The 19,400-nt window shown below is 44.6% G+C and overlaps 1 protein-coding gene across 15 annotated transcripts in view; it reads right to left on the bottom strand.

Moving 5' to 3' along the window:
* Window positions 1–19,400, bottom strand: part of SCFD2 (sec1 family domain containing 2) — a 422,795-nt gene that overhangs the window by 41,024 nt on the left and 362,371 nt on the right. For all 15 annotated transcript variants that reach the window (XR_003680539.2, XR_003680540.2, XM_028491837.2 and 12 more), the window contains exon 6: window positions 1,436–1,581. Coding sequence is in view for 13 of the 15 variants with exons in the window: in XM_028491837.2 (XP_028347638.1) it covers window positions 1,436–1,581 (146 nt within the window). In the remaining 2 variants the exon portion in view is untranslated. The remainder of the gene's footprint in view (window positions 1–1,435; window positions 1,582–19,400) is intronic.

Genomic DNA, 19,400 nt, shown 5'->3' with positions numbered 1-19,400 from the left:
TTGCTTCTTGATATCCTTTGGTCTAAATTTCATCATATATCAACAGTCTATCACGTCTTCTAGGACCAGTCCATACTGCCATATTTAAGATTGGTAATCTTTTAATGACAAAACTACAAATGATTAATTATCTGAGTGATTTTATCTGTATTTCGTGGTAGTGATGTTCTCAGATCATTGAACAAAAGATGGGAATTTATATTACTAAGTTGAGTGCCAATTTCTAAGGTCTTTTGTGTCTTGGTGGGTGATTTCAGTATCTGAGATCAGCCCTATCGGTCATTATTTCTAGACCCTCCAGGAGAACCGCAGTGCAGCAAGCGGGGATATTGGTTTTGGGTTGGCAGCAAAGACCTGGCGTCAGGCCCTGGCCCACCTGTGTGCCTGCTTCCTGGGTTTCGGGATGAGAATACCTCTCTGGCCTCCTTGTCATGAGGCTCAAAGGGAAAACCAAATGTAGGGGACTCTTCAAGTATCAGCTACTATACAAATATATGGGAGGAAGAATCTGGAGTTTGCTAGGCTGTAGCAGGTAACCTTAGCTGTTGTCTACACGCCCTCCTTAGAGAGTCAGCACCCTCAAGTTGAACGCCTCACCATGTCATAGCCCCCACTAACAGCTCATTCAAGTCTCCAAAAAGCCTTAGCAAATGGAGCGAATTTTACTGATTATTTCATGGAGAGATGGAAGAGAAGATTCCTTCACACACTCCACAGCAAAACCTAATGATCTTTGCTGTCAGAAACATCTGTTCTTCCTTGAAAGCTCACCTCTGGCCACCAGGAACCTGAGGGTTGTCTCTTCCTTGTCCAACAGAGACTGCCCAGCCTCGATGGCTCCAGCTTTTCTTCACCCCTTCATCTTCCCTTTGGGTCTTTCCGTGCCTCCACGTGCCTCCCCCGCACCTCGCCCCACTGAGTTTTGATAGAGCAATTACCCCTTCAATCTTGGATTCTCATACCATCTTCCTACTCCCTGGTCAAAACATCCTTGCAAGGTTCTCCTACTCTCCTAATAAAGTGGGGGGGGCATTTTAAATAACAAACGTTTTTGCTGGCATCAACTTCTTTTTTCCTTGCCATAACATTATTAGGTAATTTTGCTACTCTCAGATCCAGAAACTTGGGCACGAAGGCCACCCCACATCTGGTGCTTAGGGACTTGCTTAAGGTGACAGAACAGCTCTGGGGCAGTTATAAAGCAGCGCTGACCCGTAATCCAGTGCTCATCTCACTGCATCAAGCCTGAAATACAAATAAACCGGGAAGCTTTCAGATTCAGGGGAACCCAGAACTCTGGACTACAAGGGCCTTGGATTTCATCTTGAACAAATCCTTCATTTTAGAGAGGTTAAAATGGAAACTTTTCTTTCAGTCTCTGAATACTAAAAACACAACACAGATTAGATGGTTACTTTAAAACATATGTACTTGCCTGGTGGGTATGATTTCCAGGAACATATACAGATTTAAACTGTTTCATGAGATTCCGAGCTCCAGCAATATCCCGAAGCGAAGTAAAGAGTTCATCCATGGCACTTCTGGACTTGTGAAATGTCAGGTTAATTGAAGAGTCACAGCCTGAAACAATTCAGAGACGTTTGCTTCGGTGAACAAATCTCTACACTGAGTTTTAATCATGACAGGTTGAGCTCATGTAACATAGTTGTTGTTGTTGTTGTTGTTTTTTAACCCTATTTCCCCCTGGCTGTTCACCAACTGGGCTGTTTCAATCATCCCTGAGCAATGAAACACATTGAGTGTAAATGCCTTTGACAGCAGTAGAGCTCAGAATTGCCTGGGATTGCAGCCACTGGCTTCAACCCCTAGACTGCAGAAGTTTCACAAAAAGAAAGCTCCCCAGGGTCTAGTGTCCTCAGAACACAGCTTTGGGAAAATAGGAGACACAAAGGAAAACACAACAGAGTACTGTGATGAACCGCTCTCACTTGAATCCCACCAACAGTTTCTATAAAATAGAACAGCAAGAATGAGAAAGATCATAGAGTTGCTCCAATAACAGAACTTGCTGGGATGGGCATATAATGCACTAACAAAGCATGTGGCGTATTTCAAAAGGCAGCCATCCAAAGCTGATCAAACACAAAGGGGGCCTAATTAGAAGACTGTTCTCGGAAGTGGTTCTATTTCTTTTTGAAACTTATAATAGGTGGATTTCTTCTCTGTCTTGTTAGAAGCTCATGCAGAAGAGGAATGATCGCGGTAAGTCAGAAGTTCAAAAAGTAGAGAAAGATTCAAGATGAGTATTTTTGACTGTTGAAATATTGCAGATACATGAACTCATCAATCCCCATATCACTCTTATGAGACAAGAGCTATTCTTTCCTCCATATAAAGGATGAGGGAGCTGAGGGCCAGAGAGATTAAGGAACACTCCCATCAGCACACTGTCTATGTTCAGCCCATGTTCGCTCAGTCATTCTGGACTAGTTCACCTGTAGGTTTGGGGAACAGTTCTTGTGCCCTCTGCTTCCTGCCTCAAGTACCTGCATGTCTGTCTCTGTGTCTGTCTGTCTCTGTCTCTGTGTATCTCTCCTCCTGTCTGGGGGCTTTCTCTGGTTAGAAGCATGGAAGTCAGCACTCAGAAACAACATAGCTTTCTCATCGCTTGGGGGATACCATTCTGAATTGCGGTCTCCATAGCCTTATGGAGGGGGCGGTAGGACTGAGCCCCAGTTGCCCCCAACAGTAACTCACTCATGAATGCCTCCTCTACTGGCTTTCCTTCCTCTCCTGTCTCACTTCCCTACGTCCTGACCACACTGCCTAGGACACCTTCTCAAATACAGTACTTGCACCCAAATCCTTGTCTCGGGACACCAGAGCTGCCAGGGTGATTTTAACACAGGCAGCTTGGGTCCAGAGTCTATATTCTTTTTTTCAGAACAGACTTATTGAGATTCAGTTCATACACCACACAGTTAACCCATTTCAAGGGTACAATTCAATAGCTTTTAGTATATTCACATAGTTGTACGATCAACTTTAGAACCTTTTTATCACCTCAACAAGAAACTCCATACCTGTTAACTGTCACTCCCCCTTTCCCCCTACCCCCAGACCCTGGCACCACTGATCTGCTTTCTGTCTCTATGGATTTCCCTACTCTGGACACTTCATATAAATGGAATCATAGAATATATGGTCTTTGGTGACTGGCTTCTTTCACTTAGCACAACGTTTTCAGGGCTCATCCAAGTTGTAGGATGCATCAGCACTTAGTTTCTTTTTATTGCTGACTAATAGTCATTGTATAGATATACCACATTTTAAATATCCATTCATTGGTTGATGAACATTTGGGTGTTTCCACATTTTGGCTATTATGAAAAATGCTTCTAGTTTTACGTGTACAAGTTTTTGTGTGGACATACATTTTCATTTCTCTTGGGTACATATTTAGGAATAGAATTTCTGGGTCATGTGGCAACTCTATATTTAACCTTTTGAGGAATTGCTAGGCTGTTTTCCAAAGTGACAGCACCATTTTACATTCCCACCCTCAGTGTAAGAGGGTTTTCTCTGCATCCTCAAAAATGCTTGTTATCATCTATCTTCTTGATTGCAGCTCTCCTAGTGGATGTGAAGTGAGGAGATACTTGTTAATTTTGGTAAAGAGAGAAGTTTTTAGGGAGTAGAGGTAGATCCAAACAAGCTTCAACTAAAATGGAGTGTATCTAAAGTACATAGGAACATCCAAAGAAACCCAATGGCAGCAGACAGTGTGTAGATAGTTGAGCCTGTACTTTCAATAACTGTGGAACACTGTATATAACTCTTAAAGGGAGGGCAAAATTCTGAACTGTTTTTACTCACACTTCTGACACCAAATGTGTGGGCTTTTCCCCCCATACCAACCAATTCTCTGACTCTCCACACATCAACTGAGTGTCCTACAATTCAAATCAATTCTGCCACTAGCTATGTAGAGTTAGTGCAGACCCCACCTAGACTGCCCCCACTTCAGATGCCAAGTATAAATCCCAGGTTGCCAGTTGCACCCCTGACCTATCAATCAAGGGTTCCCATGACCCCTTCCTCCGGTTCAATAATTTGCTAGAACAGCTCACAGAACTCAGGAAAGTGCTTTACTTACTGGGACCAGTTTATTACAAGGGATGCAACTCAGGAACAGTCAAATGGAAGAGGTGCAGAGGGCCAGGTATGGGGGAAGGAGCGCAGATCTTCGATGCCTTCTCCAGGTGCTCCACCTGCCCAGTACCTTGATGTGTTCACCAACCAAGAGGCTCTTCAAACACTATTGTTTAGAAGACTTTATGGAGGTTTCATTACATAGGCACACCTGATTAAATTATTGGCCACTGGTGATTAATGCATCTCTCAGCCCCTCTTCCCTCTGGAAGTTGCAGGGTAGGGCTGACAGTTCCACTACTCTAAACATGCTTTGGTTTTTCTGGCAACCAGCTCCCATCCTGAAGCTATTATTCCCCCAACCACCAATCATCCCATTAGCATATAAGACACTCTCATCATTCTGGAAATTCCAAGGGTTTTAAGAGCTGTGTGCTAGGAACTGTGGACAAAGACCAATATGCATACTTCTTATTGTATCATAAAAATCCTCTGACCCGTCTTTATTTCCTGGTCTCCAGAAATGTCCAACTCATTGTCATTAAAAAAATCAAAAGGGTGGTCAAGCCTAGTGAGAGGAAGCCTCCCTGTGTTCAGTGAACTCCAGTGGGGAAGCAGGGATTCGACAGAAAATTCAGGGAGTTCGTGTACACTCTCCAGAATTCTATGCCAAGTTTTGTGTCATTTTCTGAGAAGCATGTCCACAACGTCCTCCTGATTCTTAAAGAGGTTCATAACCAAGAAAAGGTGAGATCCACAGGTCCAGAGCATCTATCGATATCATACCATGCTTGCCCTTGGCACTGCAGCTCAGCTGAGATACATCAATTTGTGCATTAGTCAATAATCAGCCAGAAGAAACCCTGGAAGGTTATGGCTTCTCACTGATTCATGTGGCTTCTTTCCTTAAACTCCCAGCCTGAACCATTTAAAATATGGGAAATTACATCAATTATATCGAAGTGTTGTATACTATGTACTACTCCTCCTTTAAATTAAAAATGGCATGAAAACAAGAAGAAAGCATTACTATTTCTAACACCATGCATAGTGTTTCAATTCTTCTAAAACACAATTCAGCTAATAGGCTAAACTTCTTAAATTTAAAGTAATTCTATAGAACAGAAAGGTTCATACAAATTTTCATATGGTCTCCTTCAACTTTTTGAAAAGTGAGGACTGTAATGTTCATCCATTAGGCTGAGTGGAGTAGAATCATCTCCTGGATTATAGAGGACTGAAAATTATAAATTATACATGGAAATTGTAGATTATACATTGGAAGTAGTTTAAGCAAAGGCTGTGTAATTCTGAAGAGTTAGGTCAATTGTGGAGCAGGTTGTTGATAGAAGAAATGTTTACAGATTACAGGTAAATTGAACTCAAAGGAACCCAACAGAAAAATAACACTGTCAAAGAAATTGCTGGAAGAAAAAAAGTGCAAAATTTACAAATAAACTAAAACCTTCCTGAAAAACAATTATCTCCATTGTTAAAACCAACTGCACAAGGGCAACTTATGTCCAGTGGGTCTGTCCAGCGATCCTTTCCGACGTGTCTGTTATCCTCAAAGCAAGTCCTCTAAAATGTACATGTTTCTGGGACACCAGGCCAAAGGGGTCTCATCTCTGAGCATCTTCATAATTATATCAATCTTCACCAAAAGCAGAATTTACATTCACTTACCTAAACCCTATAATGAAAGTCTCTGTCTCTGTCTCTGTCTCTGTCTCTGTCTCTCTCTCTCTCTCTCTCTCTCTCTCACACACACACACACACACACACACACACACACACAGAAATGGGGATAAGAGAAGATAAATGATGCGTAAGATCACATCACCATCCCCAGCAAAATGTCCCTCTGATCATAGCCCTGACCGCCTCCACGTACACTGCCTCCCACCATTCAGAACATCTCCTCTGTGAGTGCAGCTCTTTCCATATCATGCTGCAATTAATAGCTAAAGGAGATGTGGGTGCAAAAGCTATGAAATGGGATGATTCTTTTTTGGTGTAAAAGCTATAATCACTGAAAGCTCACTTATAGAATCACTTATGCCAGACACTACTCTAAGAAGTTTATACATATTAGCTCACTTAATCTCCTCAGAAACCCAATGAGGTAGGTACTATTATCATCCCCATTTTGCAGATGGGGAAACTGAGCCATAGAGAAGTTAAGTAACACATGGTCACTCAAGCAGTAAGTGGTAAAGCTAAGATGCAAACTCTTGCAGTCTAACGCCCAAGACAGTCGTGTTAACCACTCTACTCTGCTGTCTTTCATATGTGCTGGAGTCCACATACATAAAAGATCAGTAAAGCACTTAGTTCACCCTTAATATCGAAGAAGTGCTTTTACAATGGAGTGAATGGCAGATGCCTTTCTTCTTGGGAAGTTCTGAGCCTGTCCCTGGGGGTAGATGCTAATAGTATGGTTTGCAGTTATACCCCAGGCCCATCTTTTGTGGCCACACAAGGTGTGGGATCTCCTGGGCCTGCTGCACACCCTCCATTGGATCTCTGCCCTGTAAGGCGCTGTATTCAGTTACTTCTAATAAGCCCTGGACAGCCTGTTCCATTAAGCCAGCTTATGAGATAATGGTGTTTTGTAAGGGACCCGTAAGTGTACAATTCCAGTCAATTCTCATTTAATCCACTTAGTTAAATAGATAATAAACCAGAAGCTGATCCTAGCCTTTGGCCAAGCACAATCTGCGTACTTCGGTTGCCTGCTCCTTGATAAGGGAGGCCCCCAGTCCCGCAGGGCACCCCTGTGTTCGCCTGAAATAGGGGATGACTCATGCCCCTGCAATTTCTTTCTTTGGAGGGCTTGGGGATCTCTTGGGCAGGGGTCCAGTTACTCCTCGGAGCAACAAAATAGGGCTCCTGTGTCCACATCTGCCCTCCCTCGTCCCCCTCTCACCCGTCTCCACTTACTGGAGTTGCTTTACTTCAGCAGAGGGAAGACAGCGGTTTCCATGGCTCTGTGCACTGCAGGGACCCACATTTCCAGCAAAAACAAAGGTAAAATGGAGAGAAGGCTGAAGAGCTCAGGGATCTGAAACCGGGCACCTCAGACTGGGACTTGAACCCACACAGCCGGGACTCAAACCCGGCCAAAACTCAGATTGGGACTCGAACCCAGCCAAAACCCACAGTCTTCCAACTGAGATCACACACCTGGTTTCAGGACTTAATGAAGCTCAGCTTCTTGATGTCTCATCACAGAAAGAATTTAGTGAGAGACAAAGTGATAGGTAAGAAGTGGATTTATTTAGAGAGAAACACACTCCACAGACAGAAAGGCACCAGGGTATGGTGTTGTCAGTTTTTAGAGGGGTGGGTAATTTCATAGGCTAATAAGTGGGAGGAGTATTCCAGCTATTTCGGGAAGGGGTGGGGATTTCCAGGAATTGGGCCACCACCCACTTTTTGATCTTTATGGTCGGTCTTGGAACTGTCATGGCGCCCGTGGGTGTGTCATTTAGCTTGCTAATGTAGTACAATGAGCGCATACTGAGGCTCAAGGTCTAGTGGAAGTCGACTTGTCCACCATCTTGGACCCTTTTGGTTCTAATCAGTTTATGTCGTGTCCTCAGGCTATGTCATTCGTTCAAAGGTTGTGCCCTGCCCCCTTCCCTCCTGTTTCAGATCCTCCTGGGAGGGCTGAAATAAAGCTGGACTCCTACTCCAGTCTGCCTAGTCCTTCGTTTGGTTCTCTCACGGAGCAGGCTTGGGGAACTTTTTCAAAAGAGCCTGGCTTCCAGAAGTTTGGTTTTATTTCTTAGGTATTCAGGAAAATAAAGCATCTTGTATCAGGAGGCTGCCTTATCCAAAGCTTCAGTCTGGATTAGAGATGAAGCACCCTCACCTAAGGCCTTCACACACACACACACACACACACACACACACGGAACCTGTATGGCTGGATAAGCTGGGGGACATGGCTGGAATTGGATTTTAAATGTCTCCCTATTGAGTGATATTATTCTCCTCACAGTTGTAAAAGTCCCTTACATCTGATTGAGAAGAGCTAGGGTCAGAGAATATCAGTTGAGCCTGTTCAAGGGGTTCTTTTCTTACCTGGACCCAAATTATCCAAGGATGGCCTCCTCATCCTTCTTCTGGCCCAGAGGTTGAGAACATCAGGTCCATTTTCCAATTTGCATCCCACCCTCCTGTCTCTCAGCAAACCCTTGGCAGCAGGGGACCCATCTCTGTGGGCTCCTGGGGCAGTCAGAGAAAAGGTTGGCTTGGGAGGGCAATGCGGCCAGAAAGCAGAAAGGGCAGAGCGCTGGGAAGTCACGACCTCCCTCATCCATCCGGCTGTCCGACATTGCCTTTTCTCTCTTTTCAAACCATTGTTTTAAAGATGGAGTCCTTTTTCATGGCTCTCTATAAAAGGTTGGCAAATGAAAACAAAACCAAACAAAATAAAAAACTAAATAAACCTTAGCAAGTGGTGTCACATCTGAAATCTTTTAGGGAGGCTGACTGTGTAAAACCACTCTTGAGTAGGGAAGGCCTGGTAATATTTATAATAGAAGTCCTCTTTTTCAAATGTGATTGGGACCAACAGGTGATCAGAAGTCATTTAAAGAGGGGGATCATGAAAAATTGATCTCTCTCCCACACATATACATACACATATATGTGTATTTGTGTGTATGTATAGTATAACTTTGTTTAAAATTAAAACACAAACATCTGTTTATTCACTACTCTTTTGAGAAAAGTCTTTTGTTTATTATCTGCTGATTAGAGTTTTTTTAAAAAAATTATGTACTGTGTATAATTTCCAATTTTAGTCCATTTAAAGTGGAATAAGAAGTTAGACACCTGTAGCACAATCTGAGAGCAGAATTCTTCTAGATTTTAATGGTTTTTTTTCCCTTCAATCTTTCACAATCATCTTGTTCATACCTAATTCAAAAGCATGTTTAAAATGACTCATCTTTACTGAGTCTTTCAAAGCATTCAATTTGGTTTTCTCTGAAACAATTTTTTTGAATTCATATTTCCTCAGAGAACATTTAGTTAAACATTTAATTTAATTTATTTAATGACAAATACAACTGGCATAAGCAGGTTTGGGAACAAACATAACTGGCTCCTGGGAATCACACGGCTCAACCAGGATGAGCAGATGTGCCCAGGCAAGCGGAGGTTGCCTTAGAGCTCTGAGGGGGTCAGAGTTTTGGCGTGAGTTGTTCTATTTTACTGAGGGATTGCAGGATGTAAGTTATTTTGGTGAATGGGTCATGTGGAGGCTGGTTGAGAACACATGAATTATATATATGCATTATTTATATTCATTGTATTTATATTATATATTATATTGTATATAAATGAAAAATATTATATACACATATTTCTGAGGTCTCATATTTATACTACAAGGCAATGTATCTGTGTCATCAATCTAATATTTAATGACCTAGTGTGACTTCTAAGTTCTTCTAACATAAAAAAAAAACATAATCTGTTTTTTTTTTTTAATCAGCCTTCAGGTCTTACAGGGTTGACTTCCTCTTTCCTTGTAGGATCCTTGATCTACACTACACGGCAGGGGCTCCTCAGCGGGGTGCGGAGATGATGATGTAAATATGCTTGGATGAGAGTGTTAGTGAGCCTGGCCTAACAGAGAAAATCAGGGTCAGAAGTGTCCAGGTGAGGCCACAAAGGGCCCAAGGCAGGGCTCATGGAGACTGGACCAGCCCCGGAAGTCCCTCCATAGGTCTCCCCTCGGGTTCTCAGGCCACATCGGTCTCACGGCCCCTTGGTTCACTGGATCCTGCTCAGTGTCCTGGAATCTCCTAGCCTGTGGCCTCTAGTTATTGCTCCAATGACAGAGGAGGAAAGGAGGGGAGAGCTGGTGACATGCTCCAGGGAAGGCGAGGCTCTCCCTGGTTCTCCGCTGGTCTCTAGCATAGTGCCTGGTTCCTAGAAGCACCCACGAAATAGTTCTTAAGTAAATGAACGGGGAAAACAGAGAGATAATGGGAAAAAAGAGCTGAATCAGACCAAACACGCCATAAAGTGTGATTCTTGAGGAGCTGATAAACTATCTCTGCAGGAAATTTCAAACAAAGGGCTCCCAGATGGGTCTGAGCAAGTGCAGCCTCCACGTGTAAGTGGATCATCTCTCATAAAGGTGTAAGTGGATCATCTCTCATAAAAGTCTTGCTCTGGGAAGAGCAACCTCAATTGGCTGCATAAATTTGGCTTGTCTGTTTAATAAGCAAAACTAAACTCTACGTGGTTTGGGTATACGTGCATATGAGATAAAACTGTTTTAAAAAGAAAGACTGATAAATACAAGCTTCAGAAAGTGGTTACCGCTGCGGGAGGAGGTGGGCGGGTAAGCGACCCTTTGGGATAGGACGATGAGTTCATGGGTGTTTATTATGTAATTATGCTTTATTATATATATATATATATATATATATATAGTATAATCTTTAAAATGTATCAGCTATCATCTTAAAAAATATAACAGAACAAAAAAACCAGTCACACTACTTTTTTAAGCCTCCAGCAAATTCAGCTTTTTATAACAGTTGGAAAAAGGGAAGAAATGACAGCTGAAATCTATTATTAATAGGCAGTTTTGGGAGGTGTGGTGGACGTGGAAAGTCTTGTACAGCCATGAGAGAATGTGACTGCCCAGAATTCTAGCCCAGGGTCTGAGGCTTTTTGTGACAAAACAAGCGGTGGGGGAAACCTGAAGGAAAGAACATCGTCAGGAATATGCTTTGGAACTTGCATCTTTCATTAAGGCAGGGAACAAAGTCAAGTTGCCAGTGAGGCCCAGAAGGCGGGATGCAGGCAGCAGGACAAGCAGCCTTTTAATCCTGAACGTCTGTGCTGCTTCAGGAAGAGCCAAGGAGGCAGCAAGACCAATAACCCTGGGTCATTGCAGAAATAAGGAAACGGCCCCAACCTTTCCAAAGCATTTCCTCCAAGATGCTTCTGAAAAATCTCTCCAAAGCAGCTTTTATGACTACCCTAACTATACCAACACAGTTTCTTTATCTTAAGATTTTATGTGGTTAATTAAGGAAGGGTTAATTAAGTATAAAAACTGCTGTGATGCCGCATCATGTTAAGTAGTACAATTTCATGTCGGTTATTATGTTATCCTATTAAATCAGTCCAAGTCACCTTAGACAAAGGGATTGTGAAGTTCAGCATTCACAGTAAGCGAAATACCAGGTTTGAGGCTATTTCTTTTCTTTTCTTTTGGCTGTGCCACGCAGCGTGTGGAATCCTAGCTCCACGACCAGCGATCGAACCTGTGCCCCCTGCAGTAGAAGTGTGGAGTCTTAACCACTGGACCGTCAGGGAAGTCCTGAGGCTATTTCTTTAAAAAAGGTAGGCGTTGATTTTTTGATCAGTTACACAATCTCCTATTGTTGGAGCTATCACCATAGGAAAAATCAGATTTCCCTCATATCATTTCAACTTTGGGCCCCCTTTCCAGGGATGAAACCTGCCACAAGGGGGGGAAATGCCCACGTAACCACTTAAGCCAGAGCTCATGGTCATGAACCTTCCCAGTCCCAAGGAGGGCGGCTCCTTAACAGTAATCACAGACACCATCTCAAACCCGTATCTTACTCCCAGTGCTTCCTAATAGGTTGATTGTTTTTATTCTGTTGAATTAATTCTATTGATTTACTAACTTGCCATTGATACCGTAAGTCCCCTTTCAAAGCATGCTGACATTTCTGGTGGTTCTGAATAGCTCGACATGGAGTGCTGGCCTCTCAAAGCTGACTTGAGAGATTACCTACATCTGGTTGTTTTCACAAGCTGTCAGGTGACATAGCACCTGGGAGCCTCAGAGACCACTGTGACAATGACTACTGTTGATCTCGTTTTCCAGACTAGGAGAAAACAAGGCTATGCTACATGCACGTAAAGGTGGCACCAGAGCACGGCCATGAGTTGAGCACAGCTGGCAGCTCTTCTGTTAATATTTGCTTGCTTCTTGTCTGTTAATATTTGCTTGCTTCTTGTCTGTTCTTTTTGGGGTGCTACAAAAGCTGAAGCAGCAACAAAGGTAAGAAAACACAGAATAGATATAAACTTACGGTGGGGTAAGTCTGATCTGCTTTATTTTTCTTTAAATTGAGTAAAGACTGCCATCATTTGATTTTAGCAGGGAATAGAATTCCCCCAGGGCACAGTTTCAGAACCAATGAGCTAGTTCGGCATTTCAGAGAGAGGGAAATGGAAGCCCAGATGCCCCTTCCAAGACCTGCTGAGGCCAATCCCGCCTGTCCTCCAGGAAGTGTGCCTCATGTACCACCACCTGCTACCAGCCCTGCACTTCGTTACCCTGCACTCTCTGTCCCTCCCTATTCTCCAGTGCAGAGATGTGTGTGTGTTGGGGGTAGGGGTGATTCTACCTGATGCAGCTGCAGCAGAGGCCTAGGGCTCCCCCAAGAAGATGGCCTGGAAGGCTTCCTGGAGGAGCAGGCCAAGAAGGAAGCTGTGAAGGACCACATCAAGGTACACTCTTTCTGCTTCTTTCTGAATCTTAACTTAGCCCAGGCCCAGTCTTGCTGCCAGTTTTACAAACAGTACCAAAGGTCCATTGCCTGCGAAGGATTCTTAAGAGGTAAGGTTGTACCTTATTCTAGAAATGCCAATAAAATTGCGAGTGTGGGAATAATACGGTGTTTTTAGCTGTGATGTGCCACTGGGCAATGCTTTTTTTTTTTTTTTTTTTTTTTTTTGGCTGTGCCACATGGCACACGGGATCTTAGTTCCACTACCAGGGATTGAACCCACGTCCCCTGCAGTGGAGGCGCGGGAGTCCGAACAACTGGGCTGCCAGGGAAGTCCCTGGTCGATGCTTTCTTGTCCAAGTTACAGTGAATAAATCACTCAGGGTTTGGCCTGTCTGCTAATTACACAAACCTGTGCTACCTCTAATCATTGGTTTGTAGAAAAGGATGAAATCAGAAGTCCAAATCATGGCACATTTAAAAGCCTTTCAAATGACTGTCTGGCCCTCCCCTGCCTCTTATTCTCACAGTCATTTAGAGGAGCTTTAAAAAAAAAGAAAAAATCTAGGTTTTTTCTTTTCCATTATATTTCTTGAGCTCCAGCCTCACTGAGCTTGTTATCATGAGGTTTGTAAGTATGGAGGGACAGTAGTGTCTCTATTTATATTTTTGGGGAAGGCTAGCTGGTTAATAATATGGAATCATTTTCTGATCTATCTGAGAAAAAGAGAAGAATGAAAAGGGAAGCTTATAGGCCTAAAGTTTCTTTCATCCCTTTTGTTTCTTAAAAGAATGGAAGGGCAAATGGAGTTTATTTTTCTTCTGGTAACAGCCAGATCAAATGCGACCCCCGCCTCGCCCCTCCCCCAAGACACACAAAAATCACTCTCAGCCTCAATCTAAGGCTCCCCTGCACCTGTCGTTGTAAATCGCCATTGAGCTGAGCCAGCATTGCTACGCCTGAAATTTAAGCTCCCACTAAATGAGGCCTCTTATCTATCACTTTTCTGTATTTTCTTTTGGAGGCAGCATGGTTTAGCGTAGAGGTCAGCCGTGCCTGATTCGGAGATGGGACACAGTCCAGAGAGGCTTGCCAGTGGCCCCTGGAATGGAGGGGAAGGGGAGAAATACCACCACTGCCCTGGTCTCTTTTTGGAGCAGAAGGAGCTTTGAGGGCGGACCCCAGAAGCAAAAGCAGGGAACCCAGGAAAGCTTATAGGCAGAGGCCTGCCTTCTGCAACTCTGAGCTCAGGTCCCAGTGAAAGGGGGAGCTGGGGTCTGGAAGGGGCGACCCTGCGGACAGAGCCCGGCTTCCTGGCGGGTGGAGCGGGCTGCTGTCTGCAGGCTTCTAGGTGCTTCTACCTGTGCCAACCCCAGTCCAGTCTCAGGTGGGCTCTCACCCATCTCCTCCAACCTCTGATGGAGATGGCTCAGCTGAATCGCACGTCTACGGGGCGATTTAAACTCTGCCGGCAAAAATGAATTATCACAGAGGCTCAGGGGTTCCAGGTTTTCACGTGCTTCCGGGCAGGGACATTCTTCAGCCCACAGGTGTTTTCACAGTTACTCTATGTCCACCATGTGTCATGGAGGGTGAGTGAGGGGCCTGGCTCAGAGCTCTTTCCCCTGAAGGATGGGTAAGGCGAGGGTGGAAGAACCGCTGAGCTCCAGCCAGCTCTGGGACCTGAAAGTGGAATATACACGGACTAGCAAACAAGGTCTCAGCTTCTTGCTTCTCTGAAGGACAAGGGAGTTGTCAGGGAGTTTAGAAATAAAAACTCCAAATGGCTAGGATTTCTTTGGGGCCTCCACTGGGGAAATCGTCCAGGTTGGTAACATCTGAACTCTCTCTTCACATACCAGCCCACAACTGCCTTCATTTCTGCCCCCAGTGCTTGCCTGCCTCACCCCCCGCAGGTGAAGCAACTGTGCGATGATAGCTCAGGACCAGGTTTACGGAACAGTCATGTCCCACAAAGGTTTCACTGTCAGCTGGTAAAATGAGACAGTTCTCAGAACTGCAGTGGGTTTGGTGCCTCATGCAGAAACCAGGCACCCAGGATTTGGTCAGTAAATGGAATGTGCAGCTAGATCACAAATGTGTAACTCTTCCGGAAGAAAGATAAAACCAAAAACCAAAAACCAAAAAAGAAACCAAAAGGAAACCAGACCAAACCGAACCTCTATGGAGAACTGTTGGCTGGGGCCATGGCAGTCTGGTTACTGGCTGTGAAAAGCCTCAGGGCCCATTCGAGGCAGGAAACCTCTAGAAGCAGCCTCATCTTGCCATGGCCACTCCAGGGGCTTCTGCAAAGCCCACACAGCCACTCCAGTGGCTCTTGCTGTGGGTCCTGAGCTCTTGCTGTGTGCTCGGCAACTTGCATGTGTGGACTCAGTCTACCTTGCAGGATTCATGTTAAGAAAGGGCTGGAGAAATGTATAAGGATAGAAGTTCCCAAGGGGCTCATAGTTATATTGTTTACAGCAGTGAAAAACTGGAATTAAACATCCATCAATAAAAACTGATAATAAAACATTGATGTGTTTGATCTACCATTTATTTATCAAAGATGTCTGTGCTAGATTGTTAAGTGATGAGAGTAGGTTGCTGAACAGTAGGTATAGGACATGTGCCATATATATGTGTGTGTGTGTATGTATATATATACCTATATATATATATCCACACACACGCATACATATCCACACACAAGTATATACAGCATATACACACACATACAACCACACACACATAGACACCTACGTATTTGTGTATACAAGTCCAGAATAACACGTTACAAACTGTTAACAGTCATTATTCCTCTAGAACATCATTGCCCAACAGAACTGTCTGCAATGATGGAAATGTTCTACATCTGTGTTGTCCAATATGGCAGCCACTGGCTACAGATGGATATTGAGCACTTGAAATGTGGCTAGTGTGACTGGGGGATCTCAGTTTTCAATTGCATTTAATTTTAATTGCCACGTGTGGCTAGTGGCTACTGCATTGGACAGCACAGCTCTAGCATGTAAGCCCAGGGAAGGCAAAGACTTTTGTTTTAAGTACAGATGCATTTGAACCTCCTAAAACAGTGTTTGCGCCTGGCACATGGTAGGCACTCAATAAATAGTTGTCGAATGAAATAAACAACCACCTGTTAAAGGTTGCTGTCTATGGAATTATGGGAGACTTCTACTTTCTACCTTATGTACTTCTGTGTCATTTTGATTTTTTGAAATAAGCAGATAAGTTTTAAATTAGCCAAACGATAAAGATATTCCAATTCGGAAGTACAATCCACACCAATCTCATCCTTTTCTTTTTCTCAGCTGCCCAAAGTACCGCTCCCTCTGGCTGGTGGGGAAGGCTGGCCCCTGGGTAGCGCGGTGTATTTATTCCTGGCTACCTGGACCAATCTTCCCTAAATGAACATTGACGGGTGCCACAGTCCCACCTGCCTCACCTTGCCCCCTTGTTCCTGATTCATGGCGGAAATCATACACTCAATTTCATTTTCTCCCCTTAACAAGGCCTTCAGGGTTTCCACTTCTCTAAAGGAGGTCAGCAGCAGAGTCTATATTTCTAGTGAGGAAGAAAACCTGACAGAAAAGACTGTCCTGCTATTAAATGTGGGGTCAGGCACACTCTTCTCTGTTATTTACAGGGCCAGCCAGGGTCCTGATTTACACAACCTCTCAACGGCAACGCGTGTCTTAGAACAAGGCCCGAAGATGCCTCTTCACTTCCCCTGGCGCCGTCCCGTCTGTCTGTTCCTCTGAGTCATGCCAGCACCCACTCAGTTCCCTCCACAAGCCTTGGTGAATGCCACTGCCTGGCTTCCGAAGGCTGGCCGCCCCTCCAGCTCACGTCCTACCTGTTTCTCTTCACAGTCTGACTCCAGAAACTGACTTAAGACCAGCCTCCTTCAGCTCGCAGATGCTGTGTCTGCCAGGTTCCTGCTTCCCGAACCTCAGCTGTTCACTTACCACCTTCACTCCTATATACTGCCTGTTGCATGATTTACTCAGTCTGTTCCTGTAAGTTAACTTGAAATCAACTCGTTTATTAGTCCTATGTAAACTGATCTGACGTGCTAATATTTACTTATTTTAACATGCATCAGAAGAGAACGTAACTGAAAAATAGAAAATATTCACCGGCAGCCCTCCCCGCCGAATTCCCCTCGCAGACCACCCTTTAGACTGGTGTGCACTCATGGGTGTGCAATTGATGCTCTTCTTATGCAATGCCAGGACCACGTGTCTTTTCATAAGAAGCTCGTCCGCTACTCAGAGGCAGGGTCCTCTCTCCCCCCGTTCCCACCACGGCGCCGGTACTGAGCTGCATGTGCGAAATTGAGAGTCAGACAACTTTAAGGGGACAGCTCCTAGGTGCTGGGAACTGCGTGACGACAGCCCTGCGGAGTAGGTGCTGTTCTGTTCATTCTTCAGATGACGGCACGGAAGCTGCGATGGCTCGTGGAAGGCTGGTTTAATGAATAACCAGCTCCTTTTAAAGGGAAACAGCCCTGCAGCGTCAGGAGTCCAGGGAAGCAGGTGCCTCTATTGCAGTACAGTTCTGCTCGCCCAGGCCTTCTTCAGGACCACACAAACCCAGAATCTGCCTTCATTCAGACCTACTTTGCTCTGGACTAGCTTCATTAGGGCTGTCCCCTTGCTACGCAGCTGTGATCAGCCCTCGCTGCCCCTTCCTACTTGCCCGTGGGGTTCCAGCCACTCTGGCCTTCTCTTGTTCCCCAGCAGATCGCAAGGCCAGGGTCTTTGCACTTTCCTTGCCTCTACCTGTCCTGGTCGTTACCATATATTAGGTCTCAGCTTAGGTCACTGCCTCAAAGAGGCCTTTTCTGATCACCCCATCACAATTAGGTTGTCTCTCTTAAAGCACTTTATCAACATTTATAAACACATACAAATGTGCTTCCTTTTTTGTTTTTTCTCCCTCCCTCCCTTCTTTCTTTCCTTCCTTCTGTCTTGTCATGACACATTTATTGAGTGCTAGCTACTTGCTAGGCACTGTAGGTAGTGTGTGCTCTCGTGCAGCCTACACCTCAGTGGGGAGAAGCAGACAAGATGTAAATAAATACGCAAGTAAACCAGTCATTATGTGTCCTTAGACATGAGTGCTCAGAAGAAAAATAGAGGCAGGAGCTATTTTAGACAAGGTAAAGTAGGGCTTCTTGGAGGAGGTGGCATTTTAGCAGAGGCCTTTCAGAAGTGAGTAGGCAAGCAATGCAGACACTGAGGAAAGAGTTTTCTAGGCATAAGGGCAGCATGTGCAAAGGCCCACCGAGGCAAAAGGGGCTGAGAGGGTTTTCAGGAGAGCAAGGAGACAGAGTGGTTGGAGTGAGCTGCAAGGTGAGAAAGGAGGCAAAGCAAGTCAGAGAAAGGAAAGGTCAGAGAGACAGGCAGAGGCAGATCGTGGGGCACCTTGTATGGAGTCCACAGCAAATGAGGGAAGAGAGAGCACACACATGGATGAAGAAGATGGGAAAGGAAGGTACACCCATAAGGCTGGATACCTTCTTGTGCTGATGAGTGGGTTTTAGTGGAATGTGTGGGCCTGGGAGAGAAGCAGGCCATCTGGCAGGGGCTGCCGGCTGGCAGTAGAGAGCACACCAGCTTTGACTTCACATGCCTGAACATTTTCAGTGTCTCCCCACCCCTTCCTGACGGTAAGAACACAATGAAACTCAGTGGGGCAAAAAGCCACATCAAATAACACGACAACCATCCAAATTGCCATAGGAGGAAGCTGGCATGTTAGAGCTGCTTCACGGCCACCAGCCTCTGCTGTGAGAACTCAATGTTGTCACGCCAGGGTCACCCACGGAGGGTGCGAAGAGAAGGGCAGCCCATGAAGCCTGGGATTGGAATGGGCGGCAGAATTTGTTGGAGAGTGAGTTGGCAAGTGAAGGGAAAATGAAAACTCCTGGTCAGGGAGGTCAAGAGCTGGTGCTGACCTGAAAATTCAAGGTTGGCTACGGTACCTTTGAGAGAAGAAAGTTCTCGTATTATTCCAAGGAAGGAATCGAGGGTTAGGCTGGATTTAAATTTCACCAGGGCAGAGCCCATTCATTGATTCACTCAACAAATATCTACTGAGCGCCTGACGTGCGGCTCTGCCTTAAGCAACAGCAAATAAAACGTAAAAACTTCTTCCTGCATCAGATTTCCTTTGTATTTCCACCACTTTGCCTTAAAATGATGATAATAGTTAACATTTACTGAGCACTTATGTGTCAAGTACTATTCTAAGTATTTTATATGTATTAGTTCATTTAATCCTCAGTACTATCTTATAGGTAGATGCTATCATCACCCCCATTTCACAGTTGAGAAAAATGAGGCACAGAGAGGTTGAGTAACTTGCCCAAGGCCACACAGCCAATTAATGGCAGAACTATAATTTGAACCCAGGCAGTCAGGACCCAGAGTCCAGACTCTTTCACTACAGCAGACAATCAATAAACAACTAAATGATTATGATAAAAAGTACATCATAAACACAGTAAAATAGCCCAAATTTAAGCAAAGAGCTAGAAGGGTCAGTTTACATTATGACAAGTTTAAGTGCTAGGTTATTTGGAAAGAAACGTATTTTTACTACCTGCAAGCACGTACCGAGACTAGGGCTAATCTAGCGATCAGTAATCTAACAAGCAGAGGGCTCTGCTGCCTGCTGTGATGGATATTTTTTGTGTGTGTGGTACGTGGGCCTCTCACTGTTGTGGCCTCTCCCGT

This window comes from Physeter macrocephalus, chromosome 7, assembly GCF_002837175.3.
Source record: "Physeter macrocephalus isolate SW-GA chromosome 7, ASM283717v5, whole genome shotgun sequence".
In the NCBI taxonomy this organism is placed as follows: domain Eukaryota; kingdom Metazoa; phylum Chordata; class Mammalia; order Artiodactyla; family Physeteridae; genus Physeter; species Physeter macrocephalus.
The sequence above is the reverse complement of the archived record's forward strand: the minus strand, read 5'-3'. Positions and strand labels throughout refer to the sequence as shown.